The 19,640-nt window shown below is 34.4% G+C and overlaps 1 protein-coding gene across 1 annotated transcript in view; it reads left to right on the forward strand.

The window, feature by feature from the left end:
• Nucleotides 1-19,640, forward strand: part of TBC1D22A (TBC1 domain family member 22A) — a 140,998-nt gene that overhangs the window by 24,559 nt on the left and 96,799 nt on the right. Inside the window, exons 6-8 of the mRNA XM_041405396.1 lie at nt 142-270; nt 1,408-1,470; nt 7,001-7,115. Of these exons, the coding sequence (XP_041261330.1) occupies nt 142-270; nt 1,408-1,470; nt 7,001-7,115 (307 nt within the window). The remainder of the gene's footprint in view (nt 1-141; nt 271-1,407; nt 1,471-7,000; nt 7,116-19,640) is intronic.

The raw sequence follows: 19,640 nt of genomic DNA on the forward strand, positions 1-19,640 counted from the left end.
TAGTAAAGGATTATTGAGATTTGTGTGGGAGTATATGGCAGTGCATCAGTTTGTTAGATCTCCTGTCACATGTAATAAAATGCCAGCCGTGCTTTTTGTAAGGCAAAGAGTAATATCTTTATCATTTCACTGTTTTTTCAGGGCTATCTTCCTGCAAATGTGGACCGAAGAGAAAGCACTTTACAAAGAAAACGCAAAGAGTATTTTGCATTTGTTGAACAATACTATGATTCCAGAAATGATGAAAGCCACCAAGATACCTACAGACAGGTAGAACACCTGACTGAATTGACTTTTTTCTACAGAACACTTGCTAAAGGACTTAAAGATTATTTTTGAACTTTGCTGCTGTTTTTCTCTGTTTCTTTAATCTTATCTGATAGACAGCCCTCTAATAATTTTCCTAAATTTTAGAAGAAAAATAAGTAGTAGTTTTGATCTGAAATTCAAAATAGTGGATTTCTTTTAATGTTAGTGCTAGTGTTGCCATGGTTTTCTGTTTAAAAGTAGTTGCATTTTCAAGTCTTTGATCTCCTGCTCAAGCCCTCTTTCAAATAAGTGAAGATGGATGGGGAAAGTACAACAGTGACTGTTTCTTACTGGCTCCGAACTTCTGCATAAGAAGTTGAAACCTTATATGATGTGCAGTAAACATAGGGGTGTCAAACTTTCACATCCACCCAGATAAGCACATAACTTTGCTTCAAGTTTTGTATTGAAATGAGTAGTTTGTAATACTGAGCAATGATACTTCAGCTTTCCTTGGGACAGAAGAAGCTAAGATCTTTCTTTCAGCTTCAAGACTAATCTTTAGTAGCAAGAAGTATATAGCATCACTAAGATAAGGCTTGTGAATTGAAGACAAAAGCATCACTTGAGCACTCTGTTGCATAAAAGTCCTTTGTGAAGTTTGGAATAAAAATTTTAGGAATACTGGTATTTTTGTGCTCTCTTCTTGATTGTCAAATACATTAAAATCGGTGCTAAACTCTTCTTTTACCTTTGGACATTTGGACTTGATGATCTTACAGGTCTTTTCCAACCTATTCTATGATAGTGGCAGTTGAATACGACTTGGCAGAAGTAGCAGTATGTGTTTACTCATAATTACCCTAAGGTAATGAGTATTGCCAATATGATTATAATTTGCAAATAATTAAAATGTGATGTAAGGATCCTAGAATATGAATACAAATATATGTGTTTTTAAATTTTGCTTCACTGAAAGATTAACTTAAAGATTTGGCTGTATGTTTTGAAATACAGTAAAAATCCATGTTATCTCAAAAATAGTGATACAATGGAATTGCTACTAATAGTGTAAACCAATAGAATTATTTTAAGTATCATGTTGCTTAGAAAGTGTGCTGTTGGTTCCTTTTACAGTATTCTTCTTTGTCTAATTAGATCCACATAGATATACCACGCATGAGTCCTGAAGTTTTAAGACTTCAGCCCAAAGTAACAGAGGTAAGAATGATATATTTTCTTTCTGTTAGAGGAAACATTTTATTAATGAATCTGATATCCCAGTTTGATTAATAATTAATTTGATTACACTTGCTATTTTGACTTCAGAATAAGCTTAAAGAAATAAAAAAGTTAGGACATATAAGTAGAGGTTAAGAATAGCAGTGTAAGTATGAGTAATAAAAGCAATGGCGCCTCATTAATTTCCTGTATTGAATCTGTCAGTTTTTATTGTGGTCTTGTGCTCTTGAGGGTTTTTTTTTCCCCTTTTTTTTCCTTTCTATATATTTTGTTAATACTGTGTTTCTTAAGTAATCCAGAGCATAGTCCTGTGGTTCCATGTATTTGTCAAAATCATTTAAGGTCTGGAAATTCTTAGTGTTCCACTTGGGAAATTATCCTTTTTGAATGCCTTATCTGATTTTGCTTCCTTGTCAGTTTTGTATGTTGAGTACACAATTTAAATTGTTTTACTACTTTTATAACTATATAATTTTTGTAAATACATAATAATGTGATTAAATGTGATTAATGGTAAATATATTAATCAAATTGGCCTATATTGTTGGGGAATTGAATCTCATAGGGACTTTTCATTTTGAAGTATATAAGTCATAAATAGCATCGATGGTGTGGATTATCCTTTTTCAGTTATTTAGTTTAATTCTTCACCTTACTCTCCTTTCTAATGGTTCTAGTTAGCCTTTCAAATGTACTGCCATGAAGCTTCTGCTCATGCAATTGTAGATCCAAATATAACATAATCTGGTAGTTCATTATGAGAACTTAAATGCAGAACTAGCTTTCATTTGGTTTTCCATTGTTCCAATTATTTGTTTAATGGCAGTGCTCTTCCACACATTGGAGAATTGGTTTGAAGAAATAGCCTAGTACAGAGTTTCAAAAGAAAAACCTATAAATATAGGGCTTTCCATCTGCTGTCTGCACAGTGGTGTTTTACCTGGGCTGTTCTAGGGATGAATCGAGGAGTAGTATAAGTATAATCAAGTGACAAGAACAAAGCAATACCAGTAAGAAATAAACTATTAAGGAAATTAATTAGATCAGTGGGCTGCTGGGAGAATGGGCTTGCATCTGTCTTTTACTCTATGATCTTAACCAAACTCTACTGGCCTAATGCCATTGTAAAAAAACATGCTGAAAGGGTCATACCACCCAGTTTCTCCAATGTTTCTTTCCCTTGCTTTCTGAGTTTCTGGAGATCTACCATAGCACCACCAAATCCCTCAGCCCCACGGGGATGCTTCCCTACTCCCAAGGGCTCTTGCAGATAGAGCTGATTCTTCAGAGAGAGAGAGAAGATGGTGCTGGTCTCTGGTGAGCAACACTCGCTCTCACCTTTTTAAGGTGAGATTGCAAGGGCGATGGAGAGGGGAATCAGAGTAAAGGCCAAAGATAGGTTTTAAAGGATGACACTATGTGCTTATGGTGAGTTTTGTTCGTACTTCTGATACTGCAAAGGTTTAGAGTATTGATACCACTACTGGGAAGAATCTCCCGTAGCATAAGATGAAGAGACTAGTTGATGGAACTGGACAAAAGCACTGGTTAAAGCTTCAGAAAGGCAGCACATGGATAAACACCACAGTCTCGTGATTAAATTTTCAAATGTTGCTATTCCAAGATTTTTACTGTTCTTGGTGGTATCAGTCTCTGTTGCTGAAGAACTTTTAATTAGAATTAATAAGGCTGTTTTAATTTCTTACCTGATCTCAGAGTTTGGTTTATGTAATAAAATGTTGCAGTTTAGAAAAAGATGTTTTGAATCTGATGTTCTGAAATAACTAGTTATTATGTGTTCCTTTTAAAATCAGTTTAAAGTGTTTATTTTTTATGGGAGTTGAATGGTTCCTGAGTTGAGGGGAGGGTAGTGTTGGAGCAAGCATTTAAAGGACTAAAAATTACTTAATAGTGTCCCCGAAAAAGGAGAATGGACGAGTGGGAAGGTGGTCTTTCATATAGTGAGGTCAAGTTATTTGAAATACTACTTATTATTTAGTTGTAATAAATTTGATTAGCTAACATGGTCTGGTCTAGTTTATTATCTTTTCTTGCTTTAACTGTATTTTGTTGAAATGGAAAGCACATGGCTGTGTACTTCCCATCTATGCTTGCATATTATACATAATAATTTCAAGAAAATTGCACAATTTAAAATAGTTTAAATTTTGTCCTCCCTCTCTTTTTTTTTTTTTTCCCTTTCCCTTCTCTACTTAGAAAACAAAAAGCAAATTTTCAAAAGCTTTTGAATTAAGGCTTTGGAGGTTTTGAAGTTCCTCTGAGGTGGGAAAACCCACAAGTAATTCAAACCTTCATTTAACCTGATGGATTCTTTTCTTTATATATATGAATATAATTCTTGCTGTAATTATGAATGAGAATCAAATTCAAAAGAGAATAAATGATTGGTAATGACATCTCATGAGATGCAGTGGTTCACAGTAGAAAAATAATTCCATTTTTTGTTGCTGGTTTGGAAATCAAGAAGGGATCCTTTTGGGAAAGTGGCCTTTTTAATGAGTCCTATTTGAATACAGTCACGAGTGTTGTATAGAAACTTAAATCAGCCTGCTGTTTGGGTTTTCAGTGCTCATTTTTATTGATTCAGAACAGTAAATGAAATTTTATGAAAATGGGGAGGAAATTGAAAATGCTATATCAGTGTGTATTTCAGAATTTCTGATTATAAGCATTTTGGGATATTAAAGCCGATGTGCCTTCTCTGAGTGGTGCTTCCTGCTCAAAAATATAACACCCCCTCCCCAACAAATGCAAACACCACCCCCCTCATACCTGGATTTTAAAAACATTTTAAAATCCATAGGCTTCTCAAGTTGCAGTGCAAACTGTATCTTATCAGGTTCTGAGGAAATGAAAGGTTGGTGGTACAAATTTGTGAATTGACTTCAAACATACCTTCATGAAAAAACACTGTTTATGGTTCTGCAGTGGGTATTTTGATTGATTGTTCTTACTGAATTTGGTTGGTTGTTGACTGTGCATATTTTGTAGCCCCATCACACCATGAGTTTTTCATTTAGCCTAGTGCATAACCCTATTCTACATTTTGCAATTGCTACTTTAATAGGTTTCTCTAGTCAGTTTGTTCTGATGTGTCTTTTTTGAGAAAGTTGTTTGTATTTGCAGTATGTTAAACATGCCCTTTTTCAGAAGTGAAATGCAGAATGATAACTCTCATAATTCTGAGAAACTACTGTTGCTGAAAATAGAAATGGCAATGGACAGAGGCAGGCAGAGTGACTGTGAGCTAACTAACCTTGCTAGATTGGCAGTTTTCCAGTAATACTAAAAATATTACATAAGCAACTGTAATTTCATCAGGGTTTGATTGTGTGAAATGTAAAAGCATGTTGTAAATGGCTGAGTGTAAAATCTTTATACAGTTATTGATAGACGGTGAAACACTACTGTCTATTGCTTACAGGGCAGAGGTTGGTTTTTTTTTTTGGTTTGGTTTAATATGCAGCTCTTGTTAAAATGCATGAGGTGACAGAACTGGTACCAAGAATTCGTAGCTAAAGGAATAAGGATCTTGGCTAATGGAAACAAGCGGCTTCTATGGAGGATTTGCTAATGAATACTTCCCTTTTTGCCTAATCTCTGAAATCACACTGCACAAAAACTGAATCACAGTTGGGGTTGTAATGGATCAGACGTGAGCTGTCTTAAGGCTTGTTTTTCAGTGCCCACCAAAACTTTTTGTATTTACTGTTGTTGACTGTCTCCCCTGTTCTGGGAATTTTCAACCAGGGAAATAAAAAACCTGGAGGGCAGTTGACTCTCAAAAGAAAGCCTGTAGGAGAAGGATAGATGTTGATGTTGATATTTGAGACTTGTTTTCAGAGCAGAAGGTGCAAATATATTTCAGCTTCAGATAACTTATGTGGAAGGCTGTGACGGGAATTTCATGCAACAGGATGTGAGTCCTTTATGCCGAGACCTTTCCTTACTTAAAAATGACTGCAAGAGGACTTTTAAACTAAATAATAAGTCTTTATTTAAATTTGAATTAAAGCAGTCAGTTTATTAATCTAACAAAAACTTAAAGTGAGATTGAATGTAAATAACCCTGACTTCACAAATAAGCTTCCTCCACGTATTGCATTTTTTCACTGGCTTTCTGAAGCCTGAGCATTTGTTGACTTCTGGAGTTGCAGCAAACCATGGAATCCTTTGGGTCCTTCCAAAATGACTCTTTTTTTAGTATTGAGGCCAGACCTGAAGAGTAATACAGTTTGTGCTCTCATGAATGAGCAAACGTTCTTTTGTTTCAGAAGATTATATATCCCTGATTGCATGCCTGTAGTTAGGACAAAGCATGTAGCAGCTTTCACTCTGCTGCTTATTTACAGTCTTTCAAAGGCACGTAATATCTTCAGAAGGAAATAATTGAGACAAAATGCAGCCTGTCACAGACCTAAATGGAGTCAGAAAAATGTTCTGTTTTCCTTGCTCTCATGCTGAGATACAGTGTGGCCTCATGAGCTTTTGCAGATCCTAAGCAAGCTTCAGTTTAGACTTGAGAGATTGAAGTTCTGTGATATGGCGTGCAGTTGCCTTATTTCTACATTTCCTGATTGTTTCAGGTTTTTCATTAACTGGTATGGAGATACTTGGAGAGTAAATCTCCACACTGTAGTATTAGGCAAGCTTAACTGTTGTGGAATCTCTTTTTATAGGCATGTTATTAAAAAAAAAAATCTAAACTATCAAGTCCTTCTTTCTAATACTTAGGAATAAATAGAATATTTAGTAGAATACCTCTTCCAAAGAGATGTAAAATTATGGAAAGATAATTTAATATTGCTTTCCCTTGAGAGAAGAGGAATTTTATATTACTGGAAAAGCTCCAGTGAATAGGAGCTACTTTGTATTAACTACTATAGCTGAATTGTATACTAGGCTGGTTTTAACATGTGCTAATACCCTGAAAATGCTTCCTTTTGAGGAACTGAGAAGCTTGCATAGCACTGAGAGTTGGTTATGAATACCAGTGTTCATTTATGCTTTTGTATGCATGTTTTTTATACTACTTAACTCCACTATGTTAAATTTATCTGCAGCCTGACAGGGTACATCTTCACGAGGGGAAGCAGATGGGCAGGTACTGATTTCTTCACTCTCATGACCAGGGAAAAGACTCAAAGAAATGGCACAAAGCTGAGCTGGGGAGGTTTAGGTTCGATATCAGGAAAAGGTTTTTCACTCCAAGAGTGGTTGAACACTGGGACAGCCTTCCCAGGGAAATGGTCACAGCACCAAGCCTGACAGGGTTCCAAAAGTGTTTGGACAATACTGTCAGGCACATGGAGTGATTCCTGGGGTGTCCTGTACAGGGCCAGGAGTTGAACTCAGTGGTCCTAATGGCTCCTTTTCAACTCAAGATATTCTGTAATTCTATGATGTTATGATAGTTTACAAGTGTCTTGTTTAAAATGTGCTTATCACTTGTTCAATTAAATTGGTGGTTTCTTTAACTCTTTTTCAGATCTTTGAAAGAATTTTGTTTATCTGGGCAATACGTCATCCAGCCAGTGGATATGTTCAGGGCATAAATGATCTTGTTACTCCTTTTTTTGTAGTCTTCGTTTGTGAATACATAGGTAAGATTTGTCTTAATACTGAATTATGAATTAGTATTGGTTTTGAAACATAATTTTCATTTTAATCTAACACTTTGGATGAGCTAATCAAAGCATAATTTGATACATGAGTTATATCATAAATGTTTTTAATTATAAATCTGTATTGCTTTAAGTATATACTGAGAAGCAACCAGATTTTAGGTAGTCAGTGAAGTTCAGGAACCATCTTGATTTCTGCTTCAGAAATTTCTGCTTCACTGTTTTATTTTCCCTTTCTCTTCTAATTCATGTTTTCTTTGAAAACTTTATATTGTACATATGACCTGTACAAGAGCAGCAAAAACAAAAAATGCCTGCCCTGCAGGAAAAAAAGCCACCAAAACAAAAAAAGGAACTCATGAAACATGGATATTTTTAAATCAGTTGTGGGGAAATTGAAATAAAGGGAATCTATTAAACTGCATCTGTGGCTGAAATAATGGCATCCTGGAATTAGGGTCTGACAATAAAGACAACAGTGATCAAATTCCTCTGGTTAAGAGCTCTGCTCTTCTGAGACTTACAGCATTGCTGACAATGGTAGTGTCAACAACTCCATTCATGTTCAGTTTGTGGCTTTATGTGTGAATATACTTTTGAAAAAATAACTTAGATGTGGGTTAAATTTTAAATTTACAGATTTGTATTTAAGTTGTGAGCATTAAGAGAATGACTGTTAACAATAAGTCATTAATAACTTGAGTATAAAAGTATATGTATATAAAAGGTAAGGTTTAACAGTAAAAATGGTAATGTTAATCTGGTTTCAGTTGAAATTGTTTTTCTTGTACTTGTGTTTATCATACACACATACAGTGAAACTTTAAGTCTTGTGTTTGTAAACTTGAGCAATGTATTGTCTGGCTACTTCAGTGGGGCTACCTACAGTAGATTCTTCCTACCTTGTCTGTGCAAGATATCTGTTGGTGTATTAATCCAGGTTGATTAGTTTTAATGAAGGACAGATTATCCTTGAGTGGATGATAGACTATCCCTTTACTCATTTGTATGGCAACACCTCTGTTGCTTTGTTCATTTCTTGTTTCATAGGGGGATGTTTCATTGCTAAGCAACTAATGAGAACTACTGCTGCTTTCTCCCTAATCATCTCCTAAGTAGGGTAGAGGCCTACTCCTGAGAGTATTTGCAGTTTCTGCCTTTTGCTCCCTCATTTGACAGATCATGAAAATGTTCTTAATGATCCTAGAACAGTAGGGTCTCTACTAGACTTTAGGGTTGCTAATTGAAATAAGAAGTTCAAATGAGATGTGATTAGAGAATTGATATTCCATGTTAAATAGGGCATTTAATTAATATGGTAAATAAGTTTGTCTTTACCACCAACTTACATTTGGACAGTGATGATTGTTAATGTGTTTGCCACTTTGTCAGGATTGTCATATTGGGGAGCATAGCTGCTCCTGTGAGTGTTCAGTGAAGAAAGACAAAATGTGGAAACTTTCAACCTTAGAAGATAGTTGGGGGAAACGTATGAAGCTCAGAAAACTGTATTCTGAAAGCTCATTTAAAAACTACTGTCTAAATCATAAGAAAAACAGCAAAATCAAGGTTTGTTTTTCTTCTAGTGTAGTGGTGGTCACGGCTAACAGCAGTTATTTCCCCCAAGGACATACAAAAACTTTCAAAGATTTTTCTTTAAATAGCTTTTTGATTTGAAACTTTCCAATATGTTCAAGTTACACTGAGTGATGCACTCAAGTTAGAATGAATAAATGAAATGGGGACATTGCATTTATGAAGTACATCAAAAATCCTGTAATTTTATTACAGGATTCAAAACTAACACTGTGAATTGGGCTTTAGTAGTTTGTATAGAAACAAACACAGAACTGCAGAATTTTCCTATCAAAAATGCTTACACTGTTAGTGTATTTGTGTTTATTTCAGTAACATTTTGTATTTACTTCAGACTTTTATTCTAGATCTCATTTCTTGGTTTTACATGAATATTGGTTTGTACATTAAACAGCTTTATTTATTGCAGTCTTTTCACTATGGATTTTTGTATTTTTATTAATTTAACTGAAACCTTTTGGCTGCAGTTCTAAGTCACTTCGATCCCAATTTATACAGTTGAAAGTAATAATACTTTTATTTTAAGTTCTTTCTGTAGTTAAAACAAGTCCTAAAGAATTATTGAATATAAACAATAAATTCTTATGATTGACAATGCCATTAATAATAAGTCTGTGCTGATTAGGTCATCTGATGGTACATCCTGGTAATTGACAAAACATTTGCAGTTTTGTCAAATATTTTGGTGGGAGGAAAGCCAAGTTTATTTTAGCTTTATGACAACTGAGAGAGCCCTTAATACTTAATCTTGCATAACAAGTGTGTGACATAGTTTTTCTAGTGATGGGAGTCTCTTTGCTTTGCTAAAGACATCAGCAAACTGGAAAAGTGTTGTTGAGGAACTTCTGAAGATGAAAATGACACGTATGAAAATGCCAATTTACTTCTCATTCAAATCTGAGTGCCATAAATTAGGTTTTTGTGTGTGTATATAAGTGCTGAAGTCATAGATGTTTTGATGGTTTAGTATGGATTGAGGTACCTAATTTTAGCACATAGATTCACACATTCAGAATATATTGAGTTATCAAATGTAGGAATTGAGCGTGTTAAGTGTTCAGGACATTCTTTCAAACTTTCCACCAGTATGATGAAAGTGTAATCTGATGATGTCTTATGAGTTTCCAGTTTGCAATAAAAACAGAATGCTGTAACATTTTCAGCAAGATAAAACTTAATTGTCAAACGAAACCAGGAGAGGGAAAACCATAATTAAAGAAAATTTCAGACGGGGTAGATACTGGCCCCTACTGGAATACAGTAGTTTCTGTTTCGATTTTCTGGTCTAAATTAGGAGGAGGATGATTTTAAATCTTAGGTTTCTTATACCAGATGATTGTGTGTGTTATTCTCAACATTTAAAATAAAATTTTTCCTCCTCATGAAAAATGCTGGAGGTATTTAATCTTATTTTGTCATACTATAACAGCCTCTTTAGAAATCCAAACACTGGGGGTGCAGGAAAACTATTTTGGGCTTACTTCTAACCTCCTGCATGACATAGTAGTGTTGTAACATGTGCTGTCAGAACAAATGCTAATTTCTGTCAGGGCAGTTTTCCTGGAAGCCCTTTGTGTTTGTAGCATATTAGTTTGTGTCAAAATGAATCTCATCCCTGCAGATGCACCAGAGCGGTTTTTCTTAATGAGATAAGATATACCATATATTTGTAGACTTAATGTGGACAAGGAAATTTTGCACTGGATTGCAAGTCCTATTTATTCCAAGTTGCCACAGATACGCTCTTTGTGCACCTTCCTCTTGCCCTGAGTTCCTGCAGAGCTACATTGTTTCCTGTGTTAAGTTGTGCTGTACAATTACTTGTGGTCTCTCACTCACCTACAGTTCACTTTATCTGACATTCCAGTACATCTTCGTTCACTGGGCTTGTGTGGGTATCTAAAACCCCAAAGAGGACCTGGATTTATTCACCATCCAGAGAGATGAAAGTTTCAGAGAAGTTCCACCATGATAAGGATGCATGTCAGATTGTTGCTAAGTGGAATAGCTGTATGAAATAATTTTAAGATGCCTAGGAGTATTGGCCCTAGGGAAAATTAGCGGTCAGTAGGAAGTCAAGGGCAGAAAATGAACACTATTGTAGCACTTGGTCATTTTTTGTCAAATAAAGAATGACAAGAAAAATGAGGCTGCTGAAGACTGGAATGGCGATTGAGATATTGTCTGCAATCTCCTTGAAATAGAGGAGCCTGAGACAAGCTGATGATGCTTACAAGAACTCATGAACTGAAAACTTCGAGAAGAGAGATCTTACCCTTGTAAGTATTTTCTATTGTCATCTTAAATCCTTTTGTAGATGGCATTAAATGAAACTTCTGTTACCTAGTGTTTTTTGAATTGATACTGCTATGACTTTATGGGATAATTAATCTAGGCCCAAGTCCTAGTGGAAATGGGATAGGATTTATTGCAGACTACTTTTCCTATGAGTGAAGAAATGTTCTTCGGTCCTGAAAATGCCTTCATCTGTCTATAACTCTCTTGTTTACTTCTTTTTCCACTCCCTCTCTTAGGCTGCAGGAAGTCTTCCTGCCCTTGTAACTAGTATGCAGTCTCATTTTTGTCTTCCCTATGCCCTTTTCAACAGTCAATAATTGTATTTAAAACTATTAATTTAAGGGTTTTTTTCCCCCCACAGTTTGAATACTGTACCAAAAATAGTTATTTTCATTGTATAATTGGAATACAGTTTTGGAGCATTTTGTCATGGCTGGGCTGTTTCTGAGGTAATTCCTCAGTATTTGTTTATAAAATATGAATTTTTTTTAGTTAAGCAGAGATTTTTTTGTTTTTTTTTTTCAGGAGAGTTGTATTTTTTGCAGAATAAATAGATCTGTTTGGAATGCCCATAAAACTGATTTTCTGAATGATGAGAAAGCAAGCCAGAGAGCAAAGAGCATTAACCCACTGACTTTAGGGAACTGCTTTTCTTCATGCTTACAGGGTTATAAGGTAAAATTTTGTTCAGCATGCATTGCTTCCTTTACAAGACCAAGTTGAAGCCCTGATTACTACAGTATATAAATTAATTTGAGATAATTTTTCATGCTGTCTAACTATTTAGACCTTTATTATTCAGTTCCACCAATTCACTAGTACTTGCAGAATTATGAATAGGACTTGTACATTGACGTTTTGAGGAGAGAAAGTAGAAAAGATGTAACATATTTGTAGTTATTTGGAAGAGACTGACTGAAACTGAAGGATGACAGATTTTTTTTATAAACTAGAACAAAGAGTTATAACTGGATTAACAGGATGCTTCTCCTTCTCCCAGGGCCTTCAAGTTACTCCATCTTCTGATTTATCAGGAGAGAAATTCTGGAAGACTTCCCAGGACTGAGGTTCAGGAATATGAGGGATTTCTTCAGTTTGAGAGAGTTGCAAAGATTTTATTTGCAATTATAGTATGCTCTTCAACTTCTCTTTTAATTTTGGCATTAAACTTTTAACTTCTGTTTTCAGCTTTTCTTTGCTTAAACAAATAAAAGGTTTTTCACAGTATTGTGTTAAAATGTTTTTATTTACACATTTTTTGAAATGATTTATGAAACACAAAATGAATTTGCATAAAAGCGGGGACATGAAGCATAATTCATATTTTAGTGTTTTCCTGCAAGTTGTAAAAGCATTAAGAAAATAAATGGTATTTTAAAACCCTTGTAAAATTTTATGAAAAACTGTTCAAAATAATTAAAATTACTTTTCTGTCAAATGAAAATTCCATAGCACAAGTTCCTTTTAATCACATTGATATTTTTGTCCGTAATGCAAATTGCTAGTAATGTAGTTTCCATGTACAAAAGTATATTTCAGTGCTGTTTCTTAATATTTACATAATTTTTAGTAATACTAATGACATCAGGGAAGTTGACTCAAGTTATCATAAACATAAGCAATATTCCATGAAATATTCTTTGATAATTAAATGGAGTATTGTTATCCGTGTGACTTAGGTGAGCAAAGAATGAAGGAATCTTACACAAAACTGTTGAATTCAAGACTTGAAAGTACTGAAAAGCCAATTACATCTTCTATGGAAGTCCAGGAAACATCAGAAGCATTCCTCTGAAAAAGCTGCAATGCACACAAGCCACTCAGTGACCTGAATCTTTTTACTTACCCATCAGTTTTCTTTGCTGCACTCTTTGCTTTCCTATATTATTGAACACTTATTATATGTATATGTACACCTGGATTTACATATATATGTGTAACATGGCATAGAAGTTGTTCAGCATTATCTCATCTTGCTTTCAGATATCCACTGTTCACCTTCTTAATTTCTGGAAATATGATGCCCCACTCTCCTCCTGTTGCTGGGCCAATCAGTTGTTTGTGAAAGTATTTTGTACTTGCTGCAGGGTAGCTGAAGAGAGGGAGAACTGTAAATGAATAAGACAGACAGTATTTGAGTTTGGTTTTACAAATTGATGACTCCTGCTTGCTTCTGGACCTTATGGGAAAGGTCCAGAAGCAGGCAGAAACTCTTGTTGAGCCCACACACAGAGTTCTTGATTACTTCTGTGCTGTGAAGCAGGACTGATTTTGGCTGCAGTGGGAAAGCAGTCTGAAATTTTTTCCATTAATTTAAATATTTTTGAGTTGTAGTTTTTGAAAAAAATCCAAAGTTCCTTCTGGTGAATTACCTGGAAATAAAGACAATAAAAATATAGACCTGAATTTTAGTGCTTTAAAAAGCATGCTTTTGAAGCACTTGGACAGATTATACTTTTAAATTGTTAATTTGTTTTTATGTATGTCTCACTTAAGAATGAATGAATTATTCACAATCTCTGAGCAATTGTCTTTATTAATATATAATGTTTTTCAGGCCTAATTGGGTAAAGAAACCTTACTATTTTACATGCTTTTATTCACTTTAAACAAGTAGGGGAATCCATGTGAAAATAACTACTAGTGAGTTCTTTGAATTGTTTGTTAGCTAGCAGTGCTTGCTATGATACACTGTTCTGTCTAGGGTTGGTTCATAAAGCAAGATATTTGGAGGCATTCCAAGTAGAGCTGAGGAAAACAGACATGGTATTAAGAGGACATCTGATACTTAGTTTGTGAGGGGTTGGGGAATAAAGGAGCGTGAAGAAGGGCAAATGCGTTGGCAGAATATGTATAATGGAGAGAATTGATTGATAGGATACAATGGACTATAAATTCCTATTTATATTTTGATCATTTTGTGTTTCAATCTTTATTTTTGTTATTTACCTGTAGAAATGAATCTTTATTGCTTAGCATGACTTGTTGTAATATTACTTTTTTAGCTGCATCGGACCCATTCTTTAGCAGACATTTTGTTCTGGCTTCGAGCTGTGAAACGATTAAATTTCAGGAATATGTTTCAATATAGTTACAATAGTATATAAGTTCTGATGAACGTAGTTAAGCTTTACTCAGATACGCAGTTTGTGTGTGACTTGCAAGTGGTAGAGTTTATTCTCTAATGTTTTTCCCTGGTTGCTTAACCTACCGGAAGTTTGCGGTGGCATTTCTTATCAACTGTATGAGTGGATCTGTTGGCCTAAGTGCTCTCTACAGGCTTTGATAAAATGAGGTGATTTACTTCTGTAGTTAGTGGCATTTTGGCTAATTGCACCAACCTAATTTTGGCATATTTTAGAACAGAGTAACCTTGAGAGAAGGTGTCAATCATGAGCAGCTGAGCATATATCTACAAGTAACTGTATGCTGTAGTTGAGTAGTGGTATATTGCTGCATGTGTTTTACTCTTTAATGTATTTGGTTCCCTGTGAGGGCTTGGGACAGTGTGAACTGGATTCTTATGAGCTGTAGAATCTTCCAAATCCCTTTTGTTCTTTCAAGAGGTCAGTGTACCCTGCCTGTTCTAGCTTCATTTCTCTATTCCTTAAAATTCACACTGGAGTCACATATTTGAGTATTTCCAGATTAGGTTTAGTTGGTCAGAAAAGGGTTTGCTTGCTGTGTACTTAGGTGACGCGGCTGAAGCAGGGCTCTGTGCTGTCAAAACAGGTGGCTTTGCTTTTTGTTTTCCAACCCAAACTGTTCGTTCCTGTCTTCTCTTTTTGGTCTGCATTGGCTTTCCTTGGACACAGTTAAACTGGCTGGGAACTAGACCTGTGATAAACTGATTATTTAACTTTCTGCACTCATCTTGAGAAATAGAGAAGAATATGAGTACTGATGTGGGGATAAGAGCAGGTCAGGGAAGAAGGGAGAAGCAAAGGTCTGTTAAGTGCCCGGTAGCACTGAGACTACTTTAGCTCTGTAATAACACATGCTCATGATAAGGATTTGTGAATTACTTTTTGCTTAGCAGGTTAGGGATCATAGACAGATATGGGATATGGCAACATGCTTTTCTATTATTTTGCTTCCTAGTACTGTCTTGAATGACCTTGATTTACTATAGACAGTGCAGTTTGACAAAATCAGTTCTCTCTGTTTCAATTTTTATTTCACTCTCTAATATACTGTTAGCTTTCTGAGCTAATTAGAATAGTTCATCTGAAATGTTGGATGCACTTGGGCTTTGCCCCCGTCCTTTGGTTTTCATGTGTAGATTTTTTGTCACATTTTCTATAATCTTACTTTTTTTTTTCAAGTACATTTGTAGTTCTTAGTAATCAAAGTGTTTAAAGTCATATCATATTGATGCAATGGAGAAAGTAACTTCATTGAAGTAAATCTTCATGACCTCCACTGAAACAAAATTAATTTCTTGAAAAATCTGTCAGTTAACCACACAAACTGTAAAATGAAAATTCTTTTCTTATGAACTGGCACATATTTTAGCTTGAATAAAGTATGGGCTGTGATAAAATAACTTCTTCAGTTTGATTACAGATATGGAGTAGTAATAGTCCTGGATACTTAAATCATAAGGATGTATTAGTTGACAAAGTAGGATGTACCTCAGCTTTACTATCTTTCAGGAAAAAATTAATGTAATTCAACTAAAATTGTTTTTATGGATAACTTTAAAAAAGGCTTCTATCTACTCACAGTGGAATAAGCCTAATTAAAGTTAGAATTCTCGGGCTGTTGTTAATAATAGCTGTCACAAGCAAAAAAGAGACATTAGGATTATCTCAAGTATATCCAACTGCTTAATTGCCTGTTATTTTTAGCTTTGTATGTGAGAGAAAATCAGTATTTTGAGTAATGGTGATAATTGCTCGTAGTCTCTTTTGAGTGTCTGTTTAAAACAAGGCAAAAAACCCCCCAACCTCCCTTAACACCTGAAATTTTAAGGTCTATTAGTCTTTCAAATTTTTTAAAATTTTAAGTGATCTTTAAAGAAAGGACAATCTACATAACTTTTTTTTTTCAAAATAGCATCTGCATATGAAATTGCTGTGCTCCAAGTCTGAAACCTGTCACTTTACCCTACATAAATACATGTTTCAAAACAGACTCATACCTCGTTATATTTTCATTGAAAGTGTAGCATCAGTTCGTGCATTTTTTGATCTGTGTTTGACTTACAAGCTTTAAAAAAAAAATATCTAAATTAAGAAAGGTTGGCTGTGGAGAACAGCTTAAAGAGCAGCTATGAAGAAGCAAACCCTTACTTTCTCAAAGATTAAAATCAGTGTTGGACAGAGGATTTTTCAGACCTAAGAATTTTTGATGGCTGGTAGTAATAGCTTCAGTGTACCACTGTTTAAATCAAATGTTCTTTTCTTAAGGATGTATATGACTGGCTGTCCTGTGAAGTAGGGAATTAAATGAAAATTTTTAATCTTTGGTGGCATAAGATAGGAACGGAAAAATTGGCAGTTGCCGATTCATAAAAACGTTTTTGACTACATCTGTAGGTGTGAGATTACAATCATCTTCCTACTCTTCCTAACATTACAAAGTTTTCTTATTGATGTTAGAGCAAAAATAATTGGATTATGTTCCCTTAAACTTACAGCTTCGTGTTATTTGTTGTACTGCACTCCCCATTCTTGCGAGTGGAGGCATCTGTGGGTGGAATTCAGTGTTTTGGGTTAGCCTTTATTTTAATTTTTTTTTTGTTTGTTTTAAATATTTATTGCATGCTTTCATGTCATATCAAAGAAGTGTGTCTGGAGGATACTGACCAGCACACTATGGTGTATGGCCCACCCTCCATTGAATTTTTGTGGCAAAGCTGTGATTTAGAGTGAATACTTTTTAAAAAAGTAACTGGGGAGTTCAAGCCCTTGTAAAGCCCATCTTTTAGATGACTGTCATAGTTTTGCACTTCAGAGGAAAAGCCAAGTAGGAACTTGAAAGTTACTGATAAAAATTTCTTCAATCATATTAGTGTCTGGAAGTATATCAAAGAGGCAAAAAGTCTGAACGAGATCTGGTGGAACCTATAAAATACCACCTCATAGCAGGAGATTGTATGGATTTTTGCTTAGATATTTCTTGTGAGGAACTTTCTAAATCCTGTCTTATGGGCAGAATAAGAGGTGTTCATTTAGATTTTTTCTATAAGAGATATATATAGAAGAAATCTCTGAATTAATAAAAAAATTCTTCGGTCAAATGGGACTACTCAAACTTCTGTTGTAAGTAATCAGAATAAATAAGTCAGACTTGCTATTGATTTGAAGTGTTTGATGTTTTCAGCTAACTCAGATTTGTCTTTTAAATCATTCAAGTTTGTATCATTCAAGATTGCTTTTTTTTTCTTCTCTGACGTATACTAAAAAGAATTAAGTAATCAGAATAAATAAGTCAGCTCTAGACTTACTATTGATTTGAAGTGTTTGATGTTTTCAGCTAACTCAGATTTGTCTTTTAAATCATTCAAGTTTGTATCATTCAAGATTGCTTTTTTTTTCTTCTCTGACGTATACTAAAAAGAACTTGAGAAAAAAAGAATTGTAGTTCCCCATGTATATATTAAAACAAATCTGTCAATGAAAGTCTTCTTTTACTGCCTAGGATGATGTGGATTTAAATTACCTGCTTTTAAAGTTTGTTTTGCATCTATATGTGTGTTTCTAAATTTTCAAATGTATCTGTCTAAAGAAGATGTGGTATTTCATGATGCTTAGTGCCCACTCCCAGTGTTTTAAAAATGAAATTAATTTTATAATATGAATGCTAATGCAAAAACCGGTGCATTTTCCAAGTTTGAAATACATTTTGTGGTTTATATTGTCTTATTTTTGAAGGCAATTAAGAAACTAATAGACTCGTACTATGAGGAAGTAATGAGACATTAGTGAAGGGTATTCTGTTTGAAACTACAGACTGGAAATATTGGCAATAAATAGAAAAAAAAAATCTTGAATAGTGGTAGAAGCAGTAAACTAAAATTGAAGAGAAGCCAAAAAATTTCTTCACGTATAAAAATGGGAGAATTGTGAAGAAGGAAGTTAATTGCAATAAATATAGCTATGGGAGAGACATGTATTCCAAAGGGAGCAGCATATTTTAGTTTTGGCTTCTGCATTCTTATTTCTCCTCTCCCCATGGTCTCCATATAGCTCTAATTAGTGATCATCTCTCTTCAGTGAAGCAGCACAGAAGTGCTTATACTTCCAGATCTAAGACTTCTCAAGACTGCTTTCCAACAGACTGGGAAATTAATATAATGGCTTTTGTGCCATTAAAAGTGGCTTTTGACATCCCAATATCAAGCTTTGTGTGTTTATTAGGAAGTAACTTGTGGGAAGAAAAGCTAAAAGAGAAAGAGCAATGCTTAAGCAATGACAACATGCTTTACAAATGCCAAAAGCATAACATTCCAATCCTGTTGCACAGATCAGTAGCAGCTGAACATCTAAGAGAAAATTTTCAAATTTGGTGGATCAGTCCTTTAAAAAGAATTGTAAGAAAAATTTTTTGTCTTATTTTCAATGAGATGCATGGTTAGTTAATAATTTATAGGTGTCAACCAATACAGATAAATTTGTCAGAAGTTTGTGTGCTGAAACTTCAATTTGAATGAAATTTCAAATTGCATTCAAATTTGTAATTTAAATGTAAACCATTTTTAATCATAGTAATGAAGTAATTGGGTTTTTCCTTAGCATGGGGATATTTTGCTGGTTTCTTATTTGAGAAATATGATTATTTAAATTTTGCTTTAAGCTGTGGAAAACCAATTTTTAAAAGAGAAGTGAAAAATTGTGTACTTGAGCACAAGAATGAAAAAAAGGGAAAAAAGTTTTCTTGTAAAACAGTTTTTCTTCTGTAGGCTTTCATTACATTATTTCATAGAAGCAGAAAGTAGTTTATGCTTTTATAGAACATTCATTTTGACAAACCCCAGTACTCTAAAAAAATTGGCGTATCTATTGCATTTTCATCAAAAACATTTGTGAACGCATTTGTGTGTTCCATCTTTAGTTAATTATGACATAAAAATTTACTGTGGTATGACTGAAATTTACAGATAACTACCTTTCTTACAGTAACACTGCTGGAGAAAATCAGAGATCATACTATTATTTTTCAACAGACAGAGCAGGCTTTGTTTTTTCCTAGAGGTATTTCTTTATCTTGACAATAAATACTTATGCAATATATAAATGTATGTTTGAATTTTATGAAATAAGCAAGCCTTGTGGCTTTTTTGCCTCGGCAGCACACTTAGCAGTTCCATTAGGAAAGTGTAAGTCACAGCAGATTAAGGTAGTTAAGGAATGCATTCAGCAATTAAGCAGTAGAAGAAGTAGTTTTTCCCTGTGGAGTGCATTCTCCTCAAATTTGCTTCTTCAAATTCAGTATTTGCAGTTTGTGCTAAAAAGCAGGAATAATGGATGTTACTTAATTTCTGTTGTAAATAAGGCAAGAAATCTGTTAGGTGAATTTCTTATTAGCCGTGAATGATGTGGGAGATTACAAAACACAGAAGCATGTAATTTTGGTTAAGAAAATTGATATATATCCAATTGAAAA

The sequence above is a fragment of the Onychostruthus taczanowskii genome, unplaced genomic scaffold (genome assembly GCF_017590055.1).
Source record: "Onychostruthus taczanowskii isolate IOZ18803 unplaced genomic scaffold, ASM1759005v1 scaffold23, whole genome shotgun sequence".
Lineage (NCBI taxonomy): Eukaryota > Metazoa > Chordata > Aves > Passeriformes > Passeridae > Onychostruthus > Onychostruthus taczanowskii.